General features: G+C 39.5%; 2 protein-coding genes across 2 annotated transcripts in view; one reads left to right on the forward strand and one right to left on the reverse strand.

Annotated features, from left to right (window-relative positions):
- Positions 1–1341, forward strand: part of kctd4 (potassium channel tetramerization domain containing 4) — a 2042-nt gene extending 701 nt beyond the window's left edge. The window contains exon 1 of the mRNA XM_084361476.1: positions 1–1341. This exon is cut by the window's left edge and continues 701 nt beyond it. Coding sequence (XP_084217602.1) covers positions 1–369 — 369 coding nt within the window. The 3' untranslated portion in view covers positions 370–1341.
- LOC311262222 (general transcription factor IIF subunit 2-like) overlaps positions 1–24968 on the reverse strand; it is a 44591-nt gene extending 19623 nt beyond the window's left edge. The window contains exons 1-4 of the mRNA XM_084361477.1: positions 24676–24968; positions 24187–24260; positions 24052–24070; positions 22476–22620 (exon numbers count right to left, since the gene is read on the reverse strand). Coding sequence (XP_084217603.1) covers positions 22476–22620; positions 24052–24070; positions 24187–24260; positions 24676–24741 — 304 coding nt within the window. The 5' untranslated portion in view covers positions 24742–24968. The remainder of the gene's footprint in view (positions 1–22475; positions 22621–24051; positions 24071–24186; positions 24261–24675) is intronic.
- Between the last annotated feature and the right edge of the window lie 701 nt (positions 24969–25669).

Here is a 25669-nt window from a genome sequence, read left to right on the forward strand (position 1 = left end):
CGGGAGGCCGCGTTTTTAGAGGTGACGGATAGCCACGAGAGGTCGCAGGGCCTCAAGGTATACTGCAGCGACTCCATCTTCCTCGAAAAGATCAAAGCGCGGCTGGTGCAGATCTCCAAGAGTCGCCTGGACGGCTTTCCGGAAGAATTCGTGGTGTCGTCCAACGTGATCCAATTCCGACACTTCATCAAGTCGGAGCCGGGTTCGCGGCTCGTACTGAAGGAGGACAGCACATTCTTGTGCACACTTGATTGTCTGAAACTAGAGACAGTGATGCTAGCACTGAGATCCGGCTTCAAGCTGGTCACCAGCCTCGACAGCAGCAAAGGCTCTGTGGTGGTGGCTGAGGCCCTGCACTTTGTCAAGTAGGATGAAGGGTAACAGATGAGGAGGAGAGGGGGAGGCAGAAAGGGAAAGGAGTAGTGCCTGAGTCTATATCCACCTAATGTAAGGTATTGGTTTGGAGATCTTGTAACATGTGCTGAGCTGTAATGTGTCAGTGGGTAGGAGGAGGAGAACGGGTGGGTTAGATTGTCTCACGGTGTTTATATCTTTACTGCACAATGCTGTCTTACAAACACAGGATTTGATCATTATTGGGTAAGATTGGGTTAATCTACAGTTATCAGTAGAGAGGGATTTTGGCATCAACCTTGACACTGCTTTGTCAGCTAGTATTTATACAATTCAGAATGATCCAGAACAACTTAGCATTTATGATGTCTTAACTGCATCTGATTAAATATCACACCACCCTGTAACACGGAGGGCAAGCCAACAGCAAATCCTTCCATCGAGAAGACGAAGGGAACAAACTGAGATTCTGAACATCAACAGCTTTATCAGTGGATTTGTCTCTGCACAAGAACTGCTTCTGCTGCTTTGTCGGCTGCGACAGCCTTCAAAACAAGCCGTGACATGCACCATCCAGCTTTTACTACAATCTGTGCGTGTGTGTGTGTGCGCGTGTGTGTGTTGCTATACACTGTGTGTGTTGTGCTAAGTTGGTTTAATAGCTCGTGTTTAAGTTTATTAGCCTCTCTGGAGCCTGAAGGAAAAACCACAGCGCATTCATTGTTGTGTCGTACGGATTAGCAAACTCCACATCCAAATTAGGCCGAAGAAAAATAAACTCTTCCTCAGATCGTGCCAAGATGACAAGTTGAGTTTTAAGTGCAAAGAAACGTGATTATTGTAAGGGCTTTGAATCTAGCATGATGCATGTGCACTAAATAAACTGTGTGTTTGCTAGTGCTGTGAGCCTCTGTGAAGTCAGTGCCCTAACAATGCCTATTACTTTTCAATGTGAATATTTTACAAATAAAAGTGACACTGAAACTACTGGCAGGGTTTGAAGTGTGTCTGCAAAAGTCGTACAGTTAAATGCCTGAGTCATTGCTGCTTGTAGTAACATTTAGTGTGGAGAAGTTATTATGCACCAGTGACAACATCAACATCCCCCACATGGACATACAGTCTGCACAGTGTGCAACTGTACACACTGAGCCAGACGGGAGCATTATTACTGTTAAGTTTCCAGAACATCCTGATACAAATAAATGGTGGAGACACACTGAACGGTCTCTCACTGTCAGCTTTATCAAACCAGAACATTTCCCTTGCATAAAATTACCACTGTTCCATTTCTCTGCATGTGTTAAACGCTAATTTCACGTCTGGAACGATCTAGAAGGTGTGCAAAGAATACAAGGATCACAGGGACAAAATTAACACTATGTGCAGCATATTCTGTGCCGTTGCACATATGAGGTGTCAGAACATTATAAGGTGTAATGTCCCTGGGTTTCCTCTCCCTGAATGAAGACGTCACGTCAAAACCCACTTTCGATGACTAATTTTAAAACTGGCCTTAATTCATCAATGCCACTGAAGGAAGAGCCACTTACGGGCTGTTTGATTTTAGCATTTTAACCTCATGATTCTCATTTCACAAAAAAACTTGATGTACAATCTATCTGTCTCTAATTTGCTGGGCTTACGAGACGCTAACTAGCAACGTTATACAAAAGGTTTTAGAACATTCGCATTGGGCGTCCCCAAAAGGTGATATACAACGTAGACAAAGTGATATTTCTGGCAGCCTCTAAAAGAGAATAAACATTTCAATCGAGGACATAAATTAAGAAAATAAACTGGTATATGCAACATATTGTATAGCTCCTAAGTTTTTGAGACCTACCAATGGGATTAAATGGCTAAAAGTCTATTTTGAATATAATGCCTGGCTATATTTTGGGTTAACAATAGAAAGGAAAAGCTTATGTATATGTTGAAGTAGAACCGAACTCGGCGGTGACACCAAAGTGAAAACTACTTTCCGTTTTGCATGGTCCATTTGACTTTTTCTGCTACTGATCCTGTTCTAAAGTAATTATTATCTCATCAGTGACTACAACTTGAAGAAGCACAAACACAGTTATCAACCTTTCCAAATGTTAGCGACCACTTTAACATCAGCTGTAAATGTTCTCTTTGTCAACCCCCAGCACCGCACGTTCTTACTTCGCTGCAGTGATGCAGAAGTGTACTCAGGTTGTGTTCTGCACTCAGACTTAAACTCTGTTAAATAATATTTCACCTGGTGTTGAGTTCGTTTTTAAACTACACTGAAATTCTTCTAATCCGGCTCACATTTGTGATACAGGGCACTGATTCTCTTAATTTATCTCGAGTAAAGAATCTTACACTAAGCTGAAACAACTGTGGCATACAGTCCACTTACAGCAGACTTGGTTTTCACATCCTGTGCCCTAAGACACTATGTAGTATTCTTCCGCTGTTTCTTCATATGAAGTCAAGACAATGTCCCGAGAATCAGGCTGGCCCTTTCACACAAATTGAACACAACAGGAGTGTGTCAGATATGTTCTCACCTGCTGGAAATTAGAGATTAATTGATCCACTTTTTTCTCAGTTGTGATCTGATTCCGATACCTGAATTTAGATATCGACAGATACCAATACTGATGTGTAAGGTTACAGTACATAGGGCTGTAGTGCGCTTCTTATTAAAAGAGCAAAAAATATACAGTGTATGCACTCCAAAACAATTTATTTGACCTGTAGGGTACAAAAAGGTGCGAAAAGCGGACAAAAAGTACGCTGTGGAAAATTTGTCTGACAGTTTCAGCATCAACCCCTACTGAGAGAAATTCCCAAGTCTTGTCGTCTCCAATAATCACACATTTTTATTGCCGTTTTCGTGACTTTCCTGATCCTTCTTCTTCACCTTTGGATGTCTGTATCCTTCTGGTTTCACGCAAGTCGTATGACAGAAAATATCATCAACACATCCACTTGGTTGCTGTGAATTCTCCGGACAAAGACCTGCTCTATTCACACATGGCCTCAATCTGGGAGTTGGCAGGGAAAGTCTGTTTAACGTGCAGCCCAGCTGATTCGGGCATTCGCATTCTGACGGGTAATGTCTGGGTAAGTTCAGGTGTAATAGGGATCCTTACAAGTAACCAGCTTTACAAAGCAGCCTCAGAACTGGACTGTGTTCGGTGACAGTACACAGCTTATTGACAGCATCTGATGACAGTCATTATTGATTTGATAACAACAAAATCCCAAACTGTCAAAATGTCATCATATATTAATAATAATCGCACATTGAAAGACATAGCGGTTGAGGTAACAAGGCGAGAGAGAGAAAGAGACAGCTACATCTGAGCAAAAGTAGCACCATTTTAAATTAATACATTTAACTGTGAGTTTTGTTATCTGTTGCACATGGGATTTGGATGATATAAAAAAAAATAATGTCCCAATTATCCTGATAATCATCAAAATAAGCTTCTAACTCTTAAAAGTGGAATCACTTTCTTTAGAAACAAATATATTTAATGAATTACAAACAGGACAAACATCTTTAGTTTGGTATCCACAGTATTTACAATTTAAATTTTTTTGGGTGGGGATAAATGGGGAAGCCAAGTCTTCAGAAACGATATTAGAATAACTGGAAGATTTGGGTTCACCCTTGTGACAATACAAAATAACGTTAGACAGTTAAGATAGGACTGTACATTACGGAGCTAGACAGCTTTTACAAGTCACGCATGCAAGGATACTCACTATAGTACGACAGTGGAAATTCACCACGATTTACTGATCTTGGGTGTTTTTTTTATCATGTTCCGCAATAAAATCTTATATTTTCCCACGGCTGCGTCTCTATTGTAACGTAACAATTTTAGTAAAACGGCTCTGTTCAGCTCTCCTCTCACCTGTAACATAATGACAGTAAGCTGTACTGGCTCGCTGCCACCACAGTGCAGCAACTCCACCTGCAGAAGCCTTTGGGGAGCCCCCTTCAAACCTCCAAGTTCCAGCAAGGATATTTGGCGTGTTAAAAGTAGGCCAGCCTGTGAGATAAATTCTGCACTTTTCCCTCAAGGAGGACCTCTTTTTAACTTGCCGCATTGCACTTTGATGTGCGTCACCGTCAAGAACACCTTCTCAAGTGTTTTCTTGTCATGTCACTTTCTACTTCAACTCTGCTACATTTCTCCAGTTCATTCATTTGAGATTTCATGGTTCCAAAATGTTATTTTCTTTTTAATTACTTTAATTTATTTGTAATAATTTTGAGCTCTGTACAACCGGTCTGACAAAAAAACACTGAGGGTGACAGCATTTCTCACTAGTTTCAGAATTTTAAATAAAGAAAAGAAATCAGCAGATTTATCCATAAAGAAAATGATTAGCTAAAAATGAGCTCAACCTCAAATCAATTACAACTTTTACATTAATGCATGAGTATAACATTCACACATTTTTCTGAATTGATTTGACTTTATCATAATTAGTCTCCCTTGTTAAGGTGATGCAGGAATGCCCTGAGCTTATGACAACCTCAGTGAACTAGTTCAGATGAAAGAAAATGAGAACAAAGTTGACTTTCTGTGGGTGGAAGTGTTTTCCCCCCACTGCGATGTGAAATGATTGACAAGATGACTTAGATGCTGCTGCTGCTGCTGCTGCTTTGATTTTAACGAGTAAAAAAATAAGTATGGTTGACCAAATGTGAGAAAATCATTTGATCCTGCAATTAGTATTAATTTTAACTGCAGTATAATTCTTTCATAAGGCTGCGCGAATTCTGCGAGGATACCGATTTTGAAATAAAAACATTTTTCTTGCCATTTATGACTCCTTTTTTGCAAGGAAACAAAATCAGGACAGAAACTCCTGCACTCTGTTCATCTCACTTGCAATCAAGAATACATTTTCATAGCGTTTCGGTACAAAGACCTTCATAAAGTTATTTTTGTCCTGATTTTCTCGGCCCTTAGTCTTCTTCTACACATCTCTCGATCCACAAGTTTTACTCTGTGAATTTGCCAGGAAACAAAGAAATCTTCATTATAAAAATTAAATACAATCATACACATTTAAGAAACAACCTTTAATTTAACCTTTAAAAAAAGCTTCATAAGCTTTTACGCTTGCTACACAACAAGCCACTGAAAAGTAAAACATTTTCAGTGCTTCCATGTCCTCACAAACTGATGGCAGGGCTGTTACGAGCTAGTAGCTCATGAATGTGCCACAACAGATAAACATCGGCCGCTGCTATCGGTGAATGTCATCTTATTTGCCAATAGGCGGATGGCAGTCAACATGGCAAATATCAGCCAATTCCTATGTCGGCCAATTAATCAATGCATCTCACTCTCTCCCTAAAATAAATTATCAGGGAGATAATGACATAATTAAAGGCGTGCTCCTGTGATATATCAACACACTCGCAACACTAGGTTAAGGTCTATTAAGCTCTTTGGAGCAATGCAAACTGAATAATATATTCAGCCTACCACAAGTCAATAGGCTGATTATACTGGGTCACAAAAAAGGCTAACACTGGTGTGCAATGGCTGCGCAAGTACAAATAAGCTGCTTTGGCAGTACACGATGCTGCCGGTGCCAAAGCAAATGTGAAGTAGGGATTTGTCAAGATCCATTTATGGAAATGTTTAAATTTAAATCACTCCAAACACTGAGAAGTATTAATCCCTGCAGAGTGCATTCTTGCTGGAGTAGAAAAGTGGCAAGTCTTTGAAAAACAAGTTAAATTGCATCTTACTGAGGAGTTGCCTGACCACCTTTTCATTACAGTGCACACCGACAATCAGCCACCTTTGAATGAGCAGCATCTCTCATTTTACCTCCCCCCCCCTCCGTGGTGACTGACACCATCTGTCGTGAAATGGTCGGACCAGCCGCCACCACCCCCGTCATGACTCATACATCAACACCAACCTCTGACATCAGGCGGACCTCATCCACAGCCCACTCCTCTCTCACACACACACACACAACAAACATGCGACGCACATACCACCACGTGCGATACATTAAATGTGAACACCTTCGAGAGGAAACTCAGTGAACCGGTGCAGTTCGCCACCGTGAATCTGTCAACAACATCAAACCTGAGGCCTTTTTTAATTGCAGAGCAACACCATGCATTTTTTATGACGATGACTGCTTTCACTTATTAGTCGCGCTGTCAAAGTGATCCACGCCTCATCAAAAGACAGCTTCGGATTGATGAGGGAGGTAGAGAAAGACAGAGGTGGTTACAGCAGAGAGATAAGCTCAAATCATGCTACGATCATCAACCGTCTCATCTCAGTCTTTTCACCTGTTGCCAGGCAAACTCAACTCCTACATCATACGCTCTCAAGCTGCTCTCCATCTCTGACACACACCCTTTCTGGTCGTGTGGTGCCGCTCGGCCAGAAAATGACTAACATACCTCAGATTTTTATCTTTAAACTCCAGAAAGAGAGGCACTGGAAGAGGGGGAGGAGGAGGAGGAGGAGGAGGGGAGAGAGACATGGTGATGAAGAGGAGAAGGAGGGGAAGGTCAGACCCCTTCCACTTCTACGCTCAGCTCAGACAAAAGATGCATCAGCAACCATTATTCAAACACAAAAAAAGACATGAGAAGCAGATGCAGAGAGGCTGGCAGGGCACAAAGAAATACAGAGATTTTTCTTTCAAATGCAATAATATATTTAACTTTTTTCAGACTGAAGCTGCCAATAGCTGTTGAACTTGAAATCTGAACTTCTTCATATTAAATTATCAAAGCGTTTTCCATGAGAACTGTACTTTTTTCCCTCAGGGTGTGAAAGCCTCTGAAATAGCATTTACACTTTAAAACAATCTTGTGTCTTGGGAATCACTTGGTTTCAGATTCAAGCATTTCTTTTTATTCAAAACCGTCTTCTACCAGTGAACTGAGATAGATCCACTGGTTCCCAGTGAAGTGTTTCAGGCATTTTCTAGAAACAATTACCTAATCGTATGGCATTTTCAAAATTGGACACAAAAAGGCTATTCGCTATACTTATACCCCTAAAATTACACTTGTTGTAGCATCTTAAAACATCTTGCTCTTCAATCAAGTCATTGAAAACAGAAAGAAACAGGAACAACAGAAGCAGGCTGATCACAAGGACGAAGATGTGAGGAGGATCTCCAGCAGAGCAGAGGCAGAGACACAGAATGAGGCGGAGGAGGAAATCAGAGACAACCTGCCCTCCACCTTCTACTGTACAGTATGTGTGGAATTACAATCTGCACCATTTGACACACCACCACAACGTGTATGTGTGTACATGTGATGGTGTGAAAGTGAATTTATTTATTAAAATCAATGCCGATACCAACAGCCTTGAAAGTGATTTGAATGCTCTCATCTTTTAGTTTCTGTCTTGGGGGGTGTAAAATAACTCAAAATTCAATGTTCAACAGCAGATAAGGTTTATTTCTTTAGATCTGACAGCAGTACAGATTCTCTGGGCACGCTGCAGCATTATTTAGCATTAATATGAGCAAGCTTGTTCTGCCATTTTGTCGCACACACACTCATTCCCCGGTATGAATAATCCACCAGGCAAAACGAGCAACAGCTCCCAAAGAGTCCCAAGATCACTAAGTATCAGTGGATTTTTGGTAATGTGATGCGAAAACAATATCAACTAAGACAGATTATTGGTTACTTCAGTCTCTAGGCCCTGCTTATACAATGGGTATGTGTCATTTTCTTTAGTTTATTAGTGCTAACATGGGGCCTGTTTGTACTGTGAATAACTGAGAAAAAATCCAATAAACAAACAAACGGCCGTACAAACAGAGAAAGGAAAAAAGAGACCCCTATGTCAAACTAAAACAGTATCATTTATTATCATAATTTTTAAATGCACTGTATTCAATATCTGCCGCTGGGAGTCTTTCTATCAAAACAAATGACATTGTTTGTTTTCTGCCGCTGCAGCTGCTCAGTCCCAGCTCGTTTTGAAGACAAGAGTCGGGTGCAAAGAGAAACCTTCAAGAGGAATAAACACCCAGTATCTCTGGCGATCGTGAGTTTAATGAGAGTTGACCTGAACTCAGACACGCAGACACAACCTTGGGGCATGCTGTTGCTTGCTATTTTAATGCTTAATGTACAGTTATAATCTTGCTGTTTGAGTTACGTAAATAAACACAACTGATCCTGCGATCAAACTCGTTTGGCTGATGAAAACACCATCGACAACCATTGCTGATGAAAAACGATCTATGTGACTTAGGCATAAATGTTCACAGACAACGTGATGTTTTAAAGTTTTATTCACATTAAGTTTACACTCATTCACCGACTTCCTTCTTCGCTCTCTGTCTCTATCCCCTAAGTTATAGCAACAGGCGACAAAATGTAATGCCCCATTACTTTGAGTAAACTTGTGGATTTCTCTGGGTTAATGTTAGAAACATTTGGGATAATGTGAGTATGTACCTCGACAAAATATCAGCCTGTATCATCAGCAGCAGCACTACATGGACCAGCAGTGGGGAAAACTGACAGCAGGTAATGCAGCACTTTAATGCTCCTTAACACATTTATGGTCTTTGGTGTCACAGAGAGCTCATGAAGAAAAAAATTATTATCAGTGTCTCCGAAGCGGTGATGTGCATACATGTAACCATGGTTACCAAATGATTTACATAATATACACAGTGCTTATACAGATATATATATACGCAAGATCATTTCCTAACAAGTTTGCGATGAGTTAGATGGAGTTAAGCTTTTGAATTCATGCTAAAAATCAAATATCTAAAATTGAAGATGTTATATTGAAGATTCATTATTATAAATGTAAAAGTAAATAATTTTTTAGTAGTCTCAGTTTCTTAGTTTCAGGAATAGCAAGCTATCACACTGCCGGTAGGAATCTGAAATATTTTTTATTTCCATCAAGATAATGACAACCTGGCTGACAGAAAACCTGAGGCCATTGAGCTATCATGTAGGAGGTCTGGTTGATTTCTGTTTCTCTGGGCGAACAATGGAGCCGCCATGTGTAGTTGTGCTCTCTGTGCACTGTACTTAATGGGCCACAGGCTACATACACACGGCAAAGATGTGTGAGAGGAAGTGGGAGGTCAATATATATAGCAAACATTTACCCTACAGCTCTCTAAGAGGCTGATCCTGCCAAGTAGTGAGTGGATGTTTAAGAGTATGTGGCTGAATTTTATGTATTTCATAAGGAAGACAAGATATAGTAAGTACCAGAGAGCTACTGATATGTTTTGTTCAGGGCCGATACAGATAAAAATTGTTAATTATCAAGGAGCCGATATACATTTGCAGCAAAAATAAAAATCTTAGTATCAAAATTTAGTAGCAACTTCAGTACAATTTTGAGGGACTTTATTTCAGTATTTTAAATTTCTGCCACTTTATACTTCCACTCCACTACATTTATTTGATAACATTAGTTAAAAGTTACTTTGCAGATTCAGAATATTCAGTGTTGCTCGGCTATTACTCATGACGTGTAACAAATCAGATAGTGTTTTGGGCAGGACATTGAGTGAGACCCCAAAGAAGTGACGGACAGAGAGAGAACTGGTGCATCAGAGCCAAAGTCAGGGATCTTAAAATGAATTTACAGCAATCGCAAAAAACAGCAATACCGATAATTGAAAAAAAAAAAATGCTGAATATAGGCCCTGATAATCAGCCAGGCAATCTCTAGTAAGTTCAAGTAATTACCAGCACAGTCTTTACCACTGTGACTGTTTCTCAAGAGGACATTATCCCTGTTATGACATAAATTCTGCATTTTCCTCTTTAAATCATGTCTCCCGTCAAACTTGGATAACAACTCACTGGAAGCTCCTGTAAGCCTCCCACCTACCCACAACTCGACATACAGTACGTAACATTAATCATACAGCCTGTCAGTTTTTTCCAGCTCCATTTGGGGATTTAGGGGCTTGCCTCCAGGGCACACAGCTGAATATGAGCATGACATACTCGGCTCAGGCTTGATTTTGACAATGCAAAACCATCCACTGAAAGCCAGACTAATGGTGGGTGAGCAACGTTTCTGCTTTTATTTTTTATGGCCGACTAAGGCGAGTTTTGTTACCGTTGAGTAAAATACTCCCACGCAACACAAAATGATTTTCTTGCTCAGACATCTCACACAAAAGTAATACAAACATATGGACTGTGTGACCTGTGTGTGGAGGAACCGCCATCATATCAGATGTGGACAACACTGACTGGCTATTATTGCATTTTTAATAAAGAGCTAGCATCCAGCCAGCTCATGCGCTGGTCTAACAATAATGTGATCCTTTTTTATTCATGTTTTAGCGTCCATGACTCCCCACAGAGGCAAGAGCCGACTCTAATCTACCACTAAAAACCCACTGGTGTAGGTCAGCTGAGCTTCAGGGTGTTAAATACAGAAATGGGCTGTTAGAGTAAATTGGATTCGTCATTTGAAATGCAGCAGTTATGGCAGGAAAATACAACAGAGAACAAGCCGTACAACTCTCTCTGACCCAGAAAGATTGCTGAAATGTGAGCTGTAAGAACAGTTTTGCCCTTATGGGATTGCAAATGAAGAGATTCAGATGAAATTTTAAGAAAAAATGCAGCATTTGTTTATCTATAGTTGTCTTTCCACAGCTAATTTGATTAAATGTTGCCTTGTTTTAAGTCTAATGGGAGGAAGGAATTGAAATGCACCTGACAACAACAAAAATACATTAAACTGAAAGCAATACTTGTGTAATCTACTGTAGTGTAACATAATGGTCTGTGGAGACAAAGCTGCAAGGGTCAGAATGGAGACAAACACCTCAACACCTCCCATCTGCAATAGACCACGACTGAAAGAGGTTACTTCCCCCACACTTTCTCACACTGTGCTTTACCATAACCTTTCAGCCTTTCAACAACCTACTGCCAGATCTGACATCGTGTCTACTGGCGACAAAGCATCACGTTTTAGCTCTCCATCATTACTCCGGGTGTCACGTGGCTCTTGTGTGGGAGCACAGCAGGGGTTAGACAAACCTTCATTTTCAAGAAGGAAAACAGAAATGAGAACGCAGATGATGTCTCTCTAGCTAAACAATTGCTGGCTCACGCTCTTATTTTCACCTTGCGAAACAACAAACATGAATCTCTGAGGAGAATAGAAGGGCCTTGAGTCATGGTGATTCAGCCCTGCTATATTGTGACTAAATGGAAAAAACAAATGTGACATTTGCATTTGAATCCACATTTTTAGACTTATGTGATCAGGTAAAAGCAGATTACATGCACTGAGAGATGGGTTTATATATATCCAGAGAGCAGTAACGAGCCATCTCTCTGCCCTATTTGGATGGACAATCATGCTCAATCATGCTGGGTACTGGAAAACTCAACAATCATATTTCCTTTATCCTTTGTCTAGGCGACAGGTGACAGTTTTCTTCATGTGGTGAAAACACAAGTGACAGCTTCCCTTCCTTTGAGCCACCTTTGAACAAGATGTACAAATAAGAGTTTTTCAGATAGTAAAAGGCTGCTGTTTTGATGGAAAGTAGAGGTGTAAGTCTAAAGCTTTACCACAACTGAACACATTTTTATCCTAGTAATTTAAAGTTAATATGATCAATATATCCAGCAAAACTATGTACAGTTTCTATTTTATTGCACAATAAAATACAATACTAAATTTATTCAATTTATTGGGTACACCTGGTTAAAGGCTGACTCCGTTTGCGTTCTTTTCCAGGTTTTTAAAATGGAAACTCCCACTCAACTGTTTGCAAAAAAGAGAGATGAAAACGTTAGCGTGGAAGATTCGAGGTTGGAGCTGGAAAATCATGCTACGTTTCATTTAAGAGCACACTATGCAGAATCTGTTGGTTACCATTTGTAAAAAAAGAAGTAATTCAAAGTAGCATCTCGTGATGAATAATGAAGAGAGGAAGTGGCATTAGTTCGAACACAGCAGTGAAGCCGATAATTAAAACTTTATTTCACAGCGGTTCTACAGCACAAAAACAACCCTGCAGGAAGGTGCCGATTTTTCTGTGAATCCAACTAAAGCAGACTCTTCATCCTGTCCGCTGTGGCTTGCTCTCCGCTTAGTGTGTGCGCTTACTTCAGCCCCACAACTGGTCAACAGGCACACAGACCTGCAACTCTTAGTCATGAAGAGGAGAGGAACATTCAACGGGCTAGGGGCAACTTACTTCCAAAACCTGAATTTTTATTTTTGGATACATAATGAACCGTACTGGGAGGCTACAGAATGATATAAAAAACCCTAAAAAAAACAAAAATGATCGACCTGCCCTTACACTAATGCAGTCTCATACAACATACCTGCTCTAAATCCTACATAATAAAAACACCTGTGATGTTGCTAGATTTTCGATAGGTATTCGAAAATGTAGGGGTCAAATTTCTGACTAATTGCAGTTTAACTTGTGCTTGATGTTATGTGGTTATAATCATGCTTATATTCATGTATGGTAAAAATGTATCTGAAACTTAAAGGAAATCTGGCCTAGGGTCCCAACATGTGTAGTCTCGGCCCTGCTCTGACAGCGCTGTCAGGAGCCGGACGGGAGAAAAGCTCTGTGGTGCGTTGGGAGTCAATAACTAAACTACGAGCTACGAGCAGGGTAAGCCCACAGCGCCATCACATCATCCTGACACACTTGTCTACAAAATATAGTCTCCTGAACCACAAAGCATCGTCACGAGAGAACACAAAATCGATCGCAGCCGAATATTCTTGACGGTTAGTTCCTTCACCAAATACCCAGTTTGTAGCTTTGATTGTTGGGATCTGTGTGTCAAGGATTGGTCTTTGTTGCACCAGAAAATATCTTGTCATGATGACTGAGATATGCACACAGTGCACAGATGGTCTCTCAGCGGCGAGCTTCCTTTTATAATTATTTCAATACGGGTTTGTTGTTCGCAATGTAGCATTATCACAATCACTGCTTGTCAGCATAACAATTCAAGAGCACCACAAATTAAAGCGTCCAGATTGATCACAAGACTGTTCCATTGGCTGCATTAGGTGCAACTTAAAGGCAGGAAGAGCAGATGAAGCTATTCTCTCATCATCTTCTAAACAGGCACTATATGTTCAATATTTTCCTTCTAACATAGTTCATTGAGTTGAACAACACAGCTAATAATCTGTACAATGGATTAATACATCAGGGCTTTTTGCATTGATGAAATGATAAGAAACAATGCATTCTTACACTCTTGATGTGTTGTTGCCAGTGTGAATGTGAAGAACTGTATAAACATGAGAAGAGGAGTTGTTGGAAAAGAGCGCAGAGCTAATTTCCATGGATAACGCACGCTGCAAAACAAATGTCAGGGTGGCAAGAAACTCAAACATTACCTATGATACTTATAGTGTGAGAGAATGTTATTTTTTCCATGAAAGAGAGCAGAGCATCAGGAGAGAGCTGACAGCTTCAACCAGCTCTGACAACAAGTTTGCCCGAGAGGCTTGCGCTCTCCGACAGCAGGAACTCTGAAGCCTCCCTTTTGGATTAAAGAAGGGAGAACACAGCCTCAACTCCACTAAAAAAACACCGAAACTGCTCTCCTTGACGTCTGCAGTGGAAGCAGTCCAACCGTAAAGCTTTGAGTGCTCAGCTACCGGTACAGCGAGAGGATCTGCCGAAAGCTGGAGAAGAACGCCAACAATTCACACTGCAGGCCTGAGTCTTTGTGAATGAAGTCGGATATAGTCCTGAAAGCATGTGTTGTTAGTGTCGTCTGACTACAAAGTCGTGCTTTTCAAGAGGTACCCAGTCAAGAGATATTCCTCTTTAAACCCTCAGCAATTCATGAGCCACACTTTTGGAATGAACCTACAAAGCTAAGCCAGCCACACTCCTTCAATAAAACACCTACGACAGTCTGCCCAGGATCCAACAGGAAGCACAGTTCCAATGGTTTTGTACATGATGTTACTACAGAACAAGGATTTGAAATGATAACACATCAGGACAACAGCAGTTTTCCATTTCAAACAAACTGTACAAATATTACTAGATATCTGCTTCTTGTATTTAGCCTGATTCCAGACCTCTACATTGCAGCTTGTGAGTGGCTGGTCCCTGGTTTGAATAACAGCTGAGTATTCGTCAGTGGGCCTGAACAGTTGGTGACTCTATCAAGCTGTGTGATGAAGCCACATCTTAATTATAGAGTAGGGGTAGAGGCTGATATTCAGCATTTTTCCATTTACTGTTATTGGTGAGTTTTCTGTCAGATTGCTGATAAAATGATCTAATTTAAAATTGTGCTCTCCATCCTCTCACACACACTGTACCACCCACAACAATATCTGATTAGTAACACTTCACAATTAATAGCCTCCGATCACTGAATTATCTGAATCTGCAGCTAGTAACTAAAGTTAAAATATAAATGTAGTAGAGAGGAGGTATAAAGTAGCTGAAAATGGAACTTTACTCAAGTGAAGTACCTGAGAACTGTACTCAAGAGCAGTGCTTGCGTAAATTGTGCTTAGGTTTATTCAACACTGGTAAATTTTGGAAGAAAGAGTTTCATATTTACTGCAAATAAATATTGGTCCCAGATATTGGTTTTCAGTCTCCTTAATTTCTAATAATCAGTATTGGCCCTGAAAAAGCCATATCGGCCAACCCCTGGCATAGTTGTGTTCTTGAAATATTTTCCAGGTATTCAAAGTTTGGTTTCCATCCAAATGTACTGCAAATTACATACCCAAAGGTCTGATTTTTTTGGAAATCTTCCACAGAAAATGCTAATTATTGTGAATGTCCATCCACTATGTAAATATAAGAAATTGCTATAACAAGATGAACAGTTAGTGGCGTTTACTGCGCAAGAAGAGGTGACCTAGTTAGAAGAGCATCAGTCAGTTTCAAATACGTTCACAAAAATTTGATGTTTTGATCTGCTGTTTTTTTTCAATCATCTGTTTTCACTGCACTGTTTATCTATTTTTATCAGTTCTGAAATGTTTCCACCTCTGCCAAACAAAGAAACCTTTCTGCGATATTTGGCCTTTTTAACAAGTCTGGTGTTCATACTCTGTATTTGTTACACGCAAATATGCAAAATTTGCATATAAATAGGTTGTTGAAAATGGTCTGATATTCCCAAACATCTCAAGACTGAAACCCAGGAGTCTGCCGGATGATGTAACAACGACTTGTTACGGCCATCGATTTTTAATTATCTCAACTTTCTGAGGAAATTGAGTTTTCTCATCAATTTTGCAGGATGGATGGATTTAAAATAATTTCATTGCAGTACAAAAAAAAACTGTGCCATTTGCCAAATTTATCCAAATTTGACCCAGAATCAGAGAGTTCATGTATTTAGGCTGCAGACAGACACCTGTGTAATCTTTTAAAAGGCACTTCAAACTTTTTTTATCTATTAAAAATGAATAAAAAAATCAATACTTTGAGCGATTCAGTCTTACATAAAAACTTAATTTCCAGCCAGAGCTTGTGTTTTAGTGGTATGAAGTCATTAGCAGGGAAAATGTAATGTCACATCTGTTCATGCACTAATCAAAGTAGAGTAGTCAAAGAGTAGTTTGCTGACAGTATAGTGTTGTTTCACTTTGATCAGACCACACAGTCCTAGTGAAGCAGACTAGGAAGGTTTTGAGTGTTAAGCTCTAACACCTAAGGCACTGATCGCACCAAGACTTGTCGCTAAAGGCACAGCCTCTTGGGGTTGAGTTTGTTACCAAGCAATCAAATGTGATTAATGGAAAAAGCAGTGTTACTGTGGCATTTGCACTGAAAAATTTCAAGTATTTTAATCTCTAAAAATCTCTAGAGAAACACGACACATGGTGCAACAAAGGAGCACACGCCAAGCGCGCCATACCATAGGAAAACAATGGTTTTGCTACCGACACTTTTTGTTGGTGACACGTCTCTAGTGATGCGTCTCAGTTTGATCAGCCGCTACAGCATAGAAACTAACAAGGTAAATAACTATAAAACTACTGTATACTGTAGTAGCTGGGGCCACTACAGGTTTAGATTGGGGTTTATTTCAGTGACTAGAATGGTTTCAAATAAAATTCTAGTATTGGCATCTTGTCTAGTCTAAAAATCTAAAATATCTAAAAGAAAAGTCATTGTTTGACAAGTTTGATATGTCTAAAGCAACAGTGAACATCACATTTGATGTCAGGCAGAATAATATCTTGATAGTCAGTCTTTGACTTTAGAAAGATGAAGTTGAACATTTTTATAAATATTTATCAATTAAAGAGGATAAAACCTTTCAAAGTCATTCAAAATGAATGCAGACACTGTGCTTTTGAGTCATTTCAAAGGACTGAAGGACTGCAAAGTTTAAGTGAAAAGCTTTACAGAGGCAGCTGAAGGAAAAGTCATACTGCAACAGAGTAGTACATTACATCTGGCTGTCTGTTCTCGCCTGCACGCTTCTGTGGCAACTAAGCCTGTTGCTTAGCAACCTCTTAATCAATACCTGGTCCTCGCCGGAACAAAGCAGAACAACGAGAGAGGAAATAATGGAGGAACATTTAGCTAGCAGCCTTACAGTACAAAAGCCATGTCAGACACCATTCGTGTAGGTATCAATCACTGATGGTCACCATTAGCAACCTCTGCTATTGTTGGCTCATTGAATATTTGTATAAGAGCGGTGGAGGAATGAATTATACAGAGTCTGAAATGTTTGGATTATAAGGATTAGACACTGTGTGACTGGCTGGATTACATATTTCCTAACAAATGGACATAGATGGAGTTGGTCCAGCCCAATTTGGCTGTTCAGTAGGGAAAAAATGCTTCTGCTTTGTTTGGTCACAAAACAATTCAAATCCAAGTTTTCTTTTTAAATTGTTTTTATATTGATAGTGTGCTATTTTAACAGACTATCACTGCCATTATGAATGTAGTTAACTCAAAAGCAATATAACGAACCAGTAAACATTTCATCTGAGAAACAATATTTTTAGGGTATATATCCCTATAAAAGATATGCAAGTGGGCCCAACTGGACAGATAGTAGCGCTGTAATTATAATTTTAGAAAAGATATGTCCCTCACTGTATGTCTGAATGTGCTCTACATAAAGCATCTTGGACCATAAACGTCCCCAAAGACAGGTTTTTGTTTTGTTTTGAAAAAAAAAAAAGATCCCAATTGGCCCTATGGTGGTTTGATTTCATTACAGAAGTTATCTTCTCAACTCAACTCATCATTTAGTTTATCTTCATTATTCTGCAAAAATCCAAAGCAGGGAGGTAGAGAATGTGTTTATTTGCCCATTATGTGGTCGTGGTACTGTAGTAGAATAGTAGCAATAAGAATGTAATAACAGTAGAACTACTTATTACTTATATCTACACCACAGTGTTATTTACTAACACTGTAGTATTTATGTGTAAGACTCTGTGTGTACAAAGGAGCCAATAGTGGTTATATACTTAACATTTAACTAACTGTTTACATTGATTTCCTACATTGATTATTAAAATAAATCTAAAATATATATGGGATAACATCGCTTTTCAGTATATTTGGTGATAAAGCAATTACATAATCATCTATTCCAACAGATTTCTCACTTATAAATCCAATTCTTTTAAAAGCTCTGCTCTGTCCGAGGTGTCAAGAACCAGTGAAAATTTGAGTAGGTGTGAGGCGAAAGTGTGAAAGTGCAAGTGCAGATCAAACCGATGCAAGTGTGTGTGTGCACGTACAGTGGTGTTGGGAGGCTGCTCTGTGTGTGTGCGTGCGTGTTTGTATAAAAGAGCGAGACTGTGGGAAAGTGAGTGGGAGACCGGTGTCATACAATACACCTTCATGTGGGCGAGTGGGGGTGGAGCTCAGCGTCGGTCAGGTAAATAGAGACTACACCACCACATCTCAGAGGACATTATCCTACTTCTTGTTTCCAGTGCACTTTCACAGTCAAGCGGGCCATCTGGAGCACTGTCAGCTTAAGAAAAAGAACAGGAGGTTTGTTTTTTATTACGCCTCCTGAATGCCATGTTTCCACGTTCTCAAATACAGGAATATTATACAGGTGATGCTCTCTGACAGTAAGAATTTATTTCTCACCTTTTATAAACATAATTTTGGCACGATTTATCAGTGCAGTGTCTTTTGAAGTGTAGCTGTTTTCTGCAGGTGAAAAAACCTGAGGGTAATTGAAAAAAATAACTTGAAAAGGAGAGGCAGAAAAATCCATTATCACATGTAGGAGGTATTAATGCACATGCAAGTGTGGGTGAAGCTAAAGAGCACGAGGGCGGTGATAGAATAAACTTGTGGCTGTAGGATGCACCCTGATGAAGAGAATGCTTCGTTTCAATTTGCATTACTTACTGAGGCACAGTTTGCTGACAAAGACACGAAATGTAGCTGATGAGAAATCATCTGTTGTCCTGGCACTGACATACAGAAATTCAAAACTCGAATTTCCTTTTCGTTTTGGCTGTAGTTATACACTCAGTTGCCAGTTTTTTTAGGTAAGCCTGACTAACATTAATTCCGTTAAATACAACAGTCCTGCAAGGATGCTACATTCATGAAGGTTATAGTGTTCAGTTTTTGTTTAAACTGTTTTCTAGCAGTACTGATTCGACTGTATGGCCATTTTGGAGGGTGTAGTTTGTGTTGCTGTGGGACTATGTTCCATTAAACTGACATAAATGTAATTTTTACACCAAAAATGGCATGTAAATGCAATTTATTAAACACAGGATGACCTGCTAAATGTAGACGATTAACTCCTTTCCCACTGCTCATAGACAGTTTTGGCTTTGTTTGTTTTTTTGTTTTTTTTGTCATCACGAACACAGAGGAAAAACAGGGAACAGTAGAAAGCACCGGATCATATACCTCATCAGACTTCACCCAGAAGATGTTAAAACTTGTTTTTAAAAAGGCCTCATCAGTAAAATGTTAAATTAGACGCGTCGTTTTTTCTGGAGCCGATGATGGAAGTAGCTAAGGAGTGAGACATCTAGCTTCTTTCTCATCTCTGTCGTGAGTTGCACATGCACAGCACTGATCAGGCAGCTGGCAAGGATCGGGCATGACTGAATGAATTTCAACCTCTGACTGAACAGATGTGTGTGGAAAAGTATTAACCAGCCAGCGTCCTTTACTTCAACACACATCATTGAATCAAGCCTGAAAAGGGGTGAAAATTAGCGTGCACACCCAGGTGTAGCGTTTTCATCGCAGTCAATCAGAGATGGAGCCGATAAACGCCCGTGACCACTGCAGGGTCACTGAGGTTGAAGTGAACGTCGACTGTACCCTTTCAGATTAAAGACAAAAGCCAGATGTGGGTGGATGTTTTGTCCAGTGTGATAGGGGTTTAAGCTGTTCTGTTATTTAGCCTAACCTAAATCAATATAAAAAGGATGGACAGAATAGCCTGTCAAACATATACAAAATAATCAAAATGGCAACATATGTAAAACTAAACACATTTTGTTACTTTTGTTCCAGTCACATTGTCGTCACGGTCTCACTGATTGGTCAGCAAGCGTAGAGAAAGCGCATCTTATCTAATGCTAGACTGTCAAAGGCAGACAGCGAGAGAGAAGGGAAGATTTATTATAATGATATACATTTAAAATGACTCTTTTTACTCTCCTGAAGTGTCATTAGTAAATCTACTTCACAACTATTTCTTTACTCCAATTCAATTTTCATTCCTACACAGTTCAACACAAGGTTCATTCAACATTTTTAAAAAGGACTGCATTATATTCTCTGATTCAAAATGCTGGAGGATATTTTTATCCATTATGGGCGAGTAAAGCTGAGCACGAACTGGGAACTGATTTGCTTCTGTGGGCTGGGAAAAAAATAACTGAAAAGAGAGGTTGAAGGTTCACTTTTAAATAGTTTTGTCTATTTGTTTTAATTTCAGTACATCCACAGTAAAAGTAGTTCAGAAACTCAACCTTAGCGAATGTCATTATTGAGATGTTTCTCTTGCTACGTGCTCTGCTGCGAACAGAGATAATCTAGTTCATGTGTCCTAGGTTTGCCTGTACCTTGTTGTACCCTCTGCTCAGCTGCCTAATGGGGAAATTATTCTGATGATTTCCTGTTTCTCATAATTCTAATCAACGAGGTAGCTGATTCACAATGATTTCCCATTGCTCCTTGTACAATGCTTGACACTGATCTCATTTGTAGAAGTAGGCCAAAGTTCACACATCACACCAATCAAGGATTCCCTACTGGATTGAAACCTATTCACACACTGGGCTGACTTTGTGATCCTCTTCAACACCAGGCAACATGCAACCTAGACAAGACCCTGCTTGCATCATAGAGAATAAAAAGTGAAAACACAATGATTATTGTATGAAATGGACTCTAGATTCGCTCAAGATCTGAACCGCCAAAGTTGTCCGAAGATGCACTTAAACACAACAAAATATCTGCAATCAACATTAACTTCAGACATGGAAATTTAACAAATGACTGCACTGGCATCTGAACCTTATAGCCATTGAAAGGGAATTATGGTGGTCAACCACATCAGCCAGATCGATATTTAAAACACTTGAGGCAGAAAAACAGCTCATTATCCTGAGCAAAAAAAATCTATTGTCACTGTCATCCACATGCACCATTTCTAGCACAGAACTCAAAGCATATCTCAGATGAACTGAGCAGTTTAGATTTGTCTATTTAACCATTTTTGTTTCAGATCCAAGATGTACATTTTATCTTTATGGATTACTCTGAGCTCTCGCTGTATAAAGCTCTACTCTATACATACACACCATCCTGTCACTCTCGCTCCATTTAGTTTCTCACTTTCCACTTTAGATAGAGTTTTGGTAACTTGCCACCCAGTTTGAATTTGTGCATCAAACTAATTTGGCCATGATTTGGGCATGCTCCGACATGCTTATGTTTTTATACCAAAAACACCCAATTACACACACCCTTAGCAGTGACTGAAAATACTAAGAGAAGCTGTTATTTCAGTGTTACTGAGCACCGGCACCCTGGTAGGAACAGAATTGCTTTTGACATTTTACTGATTTGAAAATTGTGCACACCTTTACCATTTCACTTAATTAAAGTTTTAGCTGAATTAGAAGAACTTTTTTCCTTATCTTATTTCATTAATACCATTTCACTGACAGCTAACAATGATTTAAAATGTTCTCTAATTACTCTGTCTATTGTTTCAAAAGAATATCAGGTAAGTCATTATGACATGCATTTATAGGTACTATACGAGAAAGTTACAGTCAAACTATGAACACCAGTTCATAGACACCTAACCATACAGTTACAGCTATTTTAATCTCTGGGTCTGATGCAAATCCCTGCAAATCCCTCTGGCTCATGTATATGTATGACACATCATGCCTGGCAGCAGTCGTCCTCCAGAACCCACTAAGAATATCCTCATTAATTTTACAGTGCAATCAATGTAGGATCCATCACCACCAGCCATTTATTAAAGCAAGAAAACTCCAAGAACTGGGGACGATTAAGTCTGTAATGTCATGCGACACTATCATGAGTGAGTGCTGGTTTTCTCTTTTAGTTGTCAACGTAACAGCTCCAGGATTTGTTCCTTAATCAAGCTTAATCAAAACATTTTGTCAGCAGTTAACAAAACATTCTTTAGGAGACATTTTAAAGCTCTTTGTCGGTTTTAGCAACATCACAAGACCACTGTATTTTCTAAGGCACAGCTAATACGTTATATTAAAATGTAAAGAGAAATACCCAAATTCTAAACTCTGTCTGGAGTCTAAAATGCATTTTTAAATGTTGGCCCATCTCTTTGCTCTCTCTCTCTTTAAAATCCAGTTTCAGACATTTGTGTAAAGCCTCATTTTCCGCTGAGCTTCTTTACCCCTACAGCACGAGTCTTAGATTGTATCTGTCTGGAATGTAGACTTTTGTTTAGCTCACAAAACACACTTCCCCGTGGTCCGTCAAATGAGTCACATACACTGTCAGATCTATTTCAGTTTAAACCCTTTAGCCACTATCAAACGTGTTTCAGATGAAGTTACCCAGAAAATAATAAAGAAACAGAGCGACAAGCATCGGAGTTGGAGACTGACCTGTGTCACTCTGGCTGAAGACAGCCATGGTCTGTCCACCCACTGTGTGCATAGTGAAGGGATGATCCCTTGGGACCTGCAGTGATGCATCCTTCTCCCCCACGGCACCCAGGGCAGTCAGCTCCTCACTGAGGCTGAAACTTACCTGAGACACACAGCTGAGTCAAGGCCCTGCTGACTAGTCATATTAACAGCCAATTGTCTGATTCATCAGACAGGGTCAAACATATGTTAAAATGTATTGATTGCAGTGAGGAAGTTGAGTCAGTACAGCAGCAAATAGTGATGGGATACCAGAAGGAATAAGAAAACAAGAGAAGAAAGGAAGAGGAAAAATATGGCAAATAAGCTGCAAAATAGGCAATATGAATGGGTGAACACTATCATTAAAAGCTAATTAAAAGTAGGGCTGCATGATGTGGTCAAAAACATTTCTTTGGCAGATATCATGATTGCGATATGATTCCTGTTTAGTGGGAATGATCATTTCTGCATCACAATTTTCATTGTAAAAAAAAAAAATAATCCTGACGTTGTGACATTTGTTTGAGTCTCTCCTAAACAAATATGTTTTCTTACATCTGGAGATTTGTAGGCCAGGACATCTCTTCAGCACTAAAGTACTTCATTATAATGCTGTTTGTTACACATTTTGCTTTTATCAGCTTCTTCTGATTTAGATATTGCACTTTGCCATATTGCAATTTTGATTACATTGCAATTAATTGTGCAGTACTAATTAAAAGTAAACGTGTCTGTCATGTAACACCTAGGCAAGTTGTACTACAGGCTTAGGGTACAATAGGGATGGGACGATAAAAGAGTTTATCGCAGATTGCAATAAAAACAATCACAATAAGTTGATCATGGTGAATTTTCATTATCGGGATAACAGTGAATCTGGATAAGCATGAATATCCTAATCCTTAATATGAATGACTGGTAAAAAGCCTAGCTCGCTGACATACAGTCCTATATTGGTTTTCTGATCTATTTTGAATTCTCCCTATATTATATTAAAATGTGTATAAATACTACAGATTCCTAATGAAAGACTGACCATGACCATCATTTATTTATTCCTTAATTGTGCAAGATCTTATGATTTACGAAGACTTATTTAAGATTAATTGATTGTTTTGTTTACAATAAATGTGTGCTATCTGTGATGTCATAAAAATATTTGTTTCCTAACAAAACGTCAGGTTAAAAGGAGCTCTGTGGGAATTTTAAGTAAAGTAAAGTAAACCCAGGTGCTTCACAAAGAAATCCACAGTCCAGCAGAATAAAACAACTTAAATTGTCCACAGGCTTGTACAGGCAGGAGACACATACGGGGAAGGTCTCATTTTTCAAGTCATGTTACAATCTGCTCACATTACAGCCAATAAAAAACTGAATAATACATGTAAATTCCTACAACTTGTGACATAGAGCCCCTTTAAAATGATTTCAGCATGTTTTACTGCAATTTGAGTTTTTAATTTGAGGCTTTAAGGCTAATACTGTGAATTGCAGTAGTGTTGGACAGGATAATCGTGACATGACATTTTGCCTACTGTACAAGCTGTCTTACCTCTGTTTTGCCTTGCTTCCTGTCAGGTGGATGAGAACAATAATGATAATCAGGACAGGATTTAAACACAAACACACATACATACATACACACACATATTTTAAAGCCTTATAAATGAAGATGTTAATAACATACTTTGCAATGCTTATCTTTCCAACTTCTCCTTTTTCTGTGGCCTTGCCCCATTGCTGAGATAAATACTTGGGAACCTGGTGACGAAAGATGGCACTTACATTATTAAGGCCACCAATGGTTTATACACACACATACTAACTTAGCATGTTACTCCACCAGAGCTTTAAGGATGAACTCTGATCAGATAGTACATTTTCACATTGATAACCAAGTCATTTTACTAGCTAACGTTAGTTGAACCGATAAAGAAGGCTAGCTTAATTAGCCAGGTTAACGGTTACTTCCGGTGTCACTGAAACTTAATTGGTCACAAATCATCATTTAACAGTTTTTAAAAGCAACATACTTTAAAATGAAATAAAAGGGTCATCCCTAGTTACGTATCATAACCGGAAGACACCTGTAAATGCCGCTGGGTTGATTCACCTGCTGTTAGCATATAAAACAATTGTGTGATTTGATAATTTAATTCTCTTTCAGTGGACAAACCTTAACAAGCCACACGCCTTGACTTTGTTGGACTCCAGTTAGATTAATCTCCGTTTTATCTGACATACTGCGACCTGAATGTTGTCAGAGTGCCGAAACTTTGGGTGTGTCCAAATTCAGGGGATGCAGCCTTCAATGACCTCGCCTTTGCGGTCCACGGGGGCCGGGTCCTTCGAGCAGGTCTTTGAGCGCCTCGTCCACCGTTGTTAGATGGGATGGTCTAGGAGTATTTCCTGGTTGCCTCCCCAGATGTTCCCGCCCCTCACCCTTACATGTACCGTGTACATTTATTTGTGTGTGTTACAAAATAAAATAAACATTAACCCATTGGTGAATAACAACTATATTTACCATAGCATTACCAGCGTCACGTATTTAAACTGAAAGTTAACATCTGGAGGTTTTATAGTCCCCTGAAGTTTAACGTATCTGGCGTTGGATAATGAGTAAAAACCGAGTATAAACCCATTGAATGTCATGTCTGCGCCACTTGATGTCGCCATTTTCTCTTTCTTCCTCTTCTGTTCTGGGATGTAGCCGCGGAGGACCGTAGCGGCGAGTTAACGGCTCAATTTAGTCCAATTTCCGGTTAGTAGACAGACTACAAAATAAAACGACCGGTTAGTTGTGTCAAAATAAAACTCCGGACGACACAGTAGCAGTACCAGACGTCTTTTCAACGTTCATTGTTGATGTCCAAGTGACATCCAGGTTTCAAGATGAAAGATATCACCATGTAATTTTAGACATATTTTCAACGTCAGCAACAGATGTCTCAAGAACTTATTGTTGTTCAAAATTAAAGTTTTTATGATGGCTCCTCCATCCAGCAAAAGCCATAGAGTAGGCCTACATTTGAACTGTGGCCTTCAGTAGCCTGTAAACCGAGACCAAGACACTACTAAGACCAGAGAGTATCAAGACCAAGACTTTTTTTTTTTTTGCCATTTTGCATGAGTTGCAGAACATAAGCACCATACTGGGTTCAGCTGCT

Source organism: Pagrus pagrus (assembly GCF_965226575.1).
Source record: "Pagrus pagrus genome assembly, chromosome: 9".
NCBI classification, from domain to species: domain Eukaryota; kingdom Metazoa; phylum Chordata; class Actinopteri; order Spariformes; family Sparidae; genus Pagrus; species Pagrus pagrus.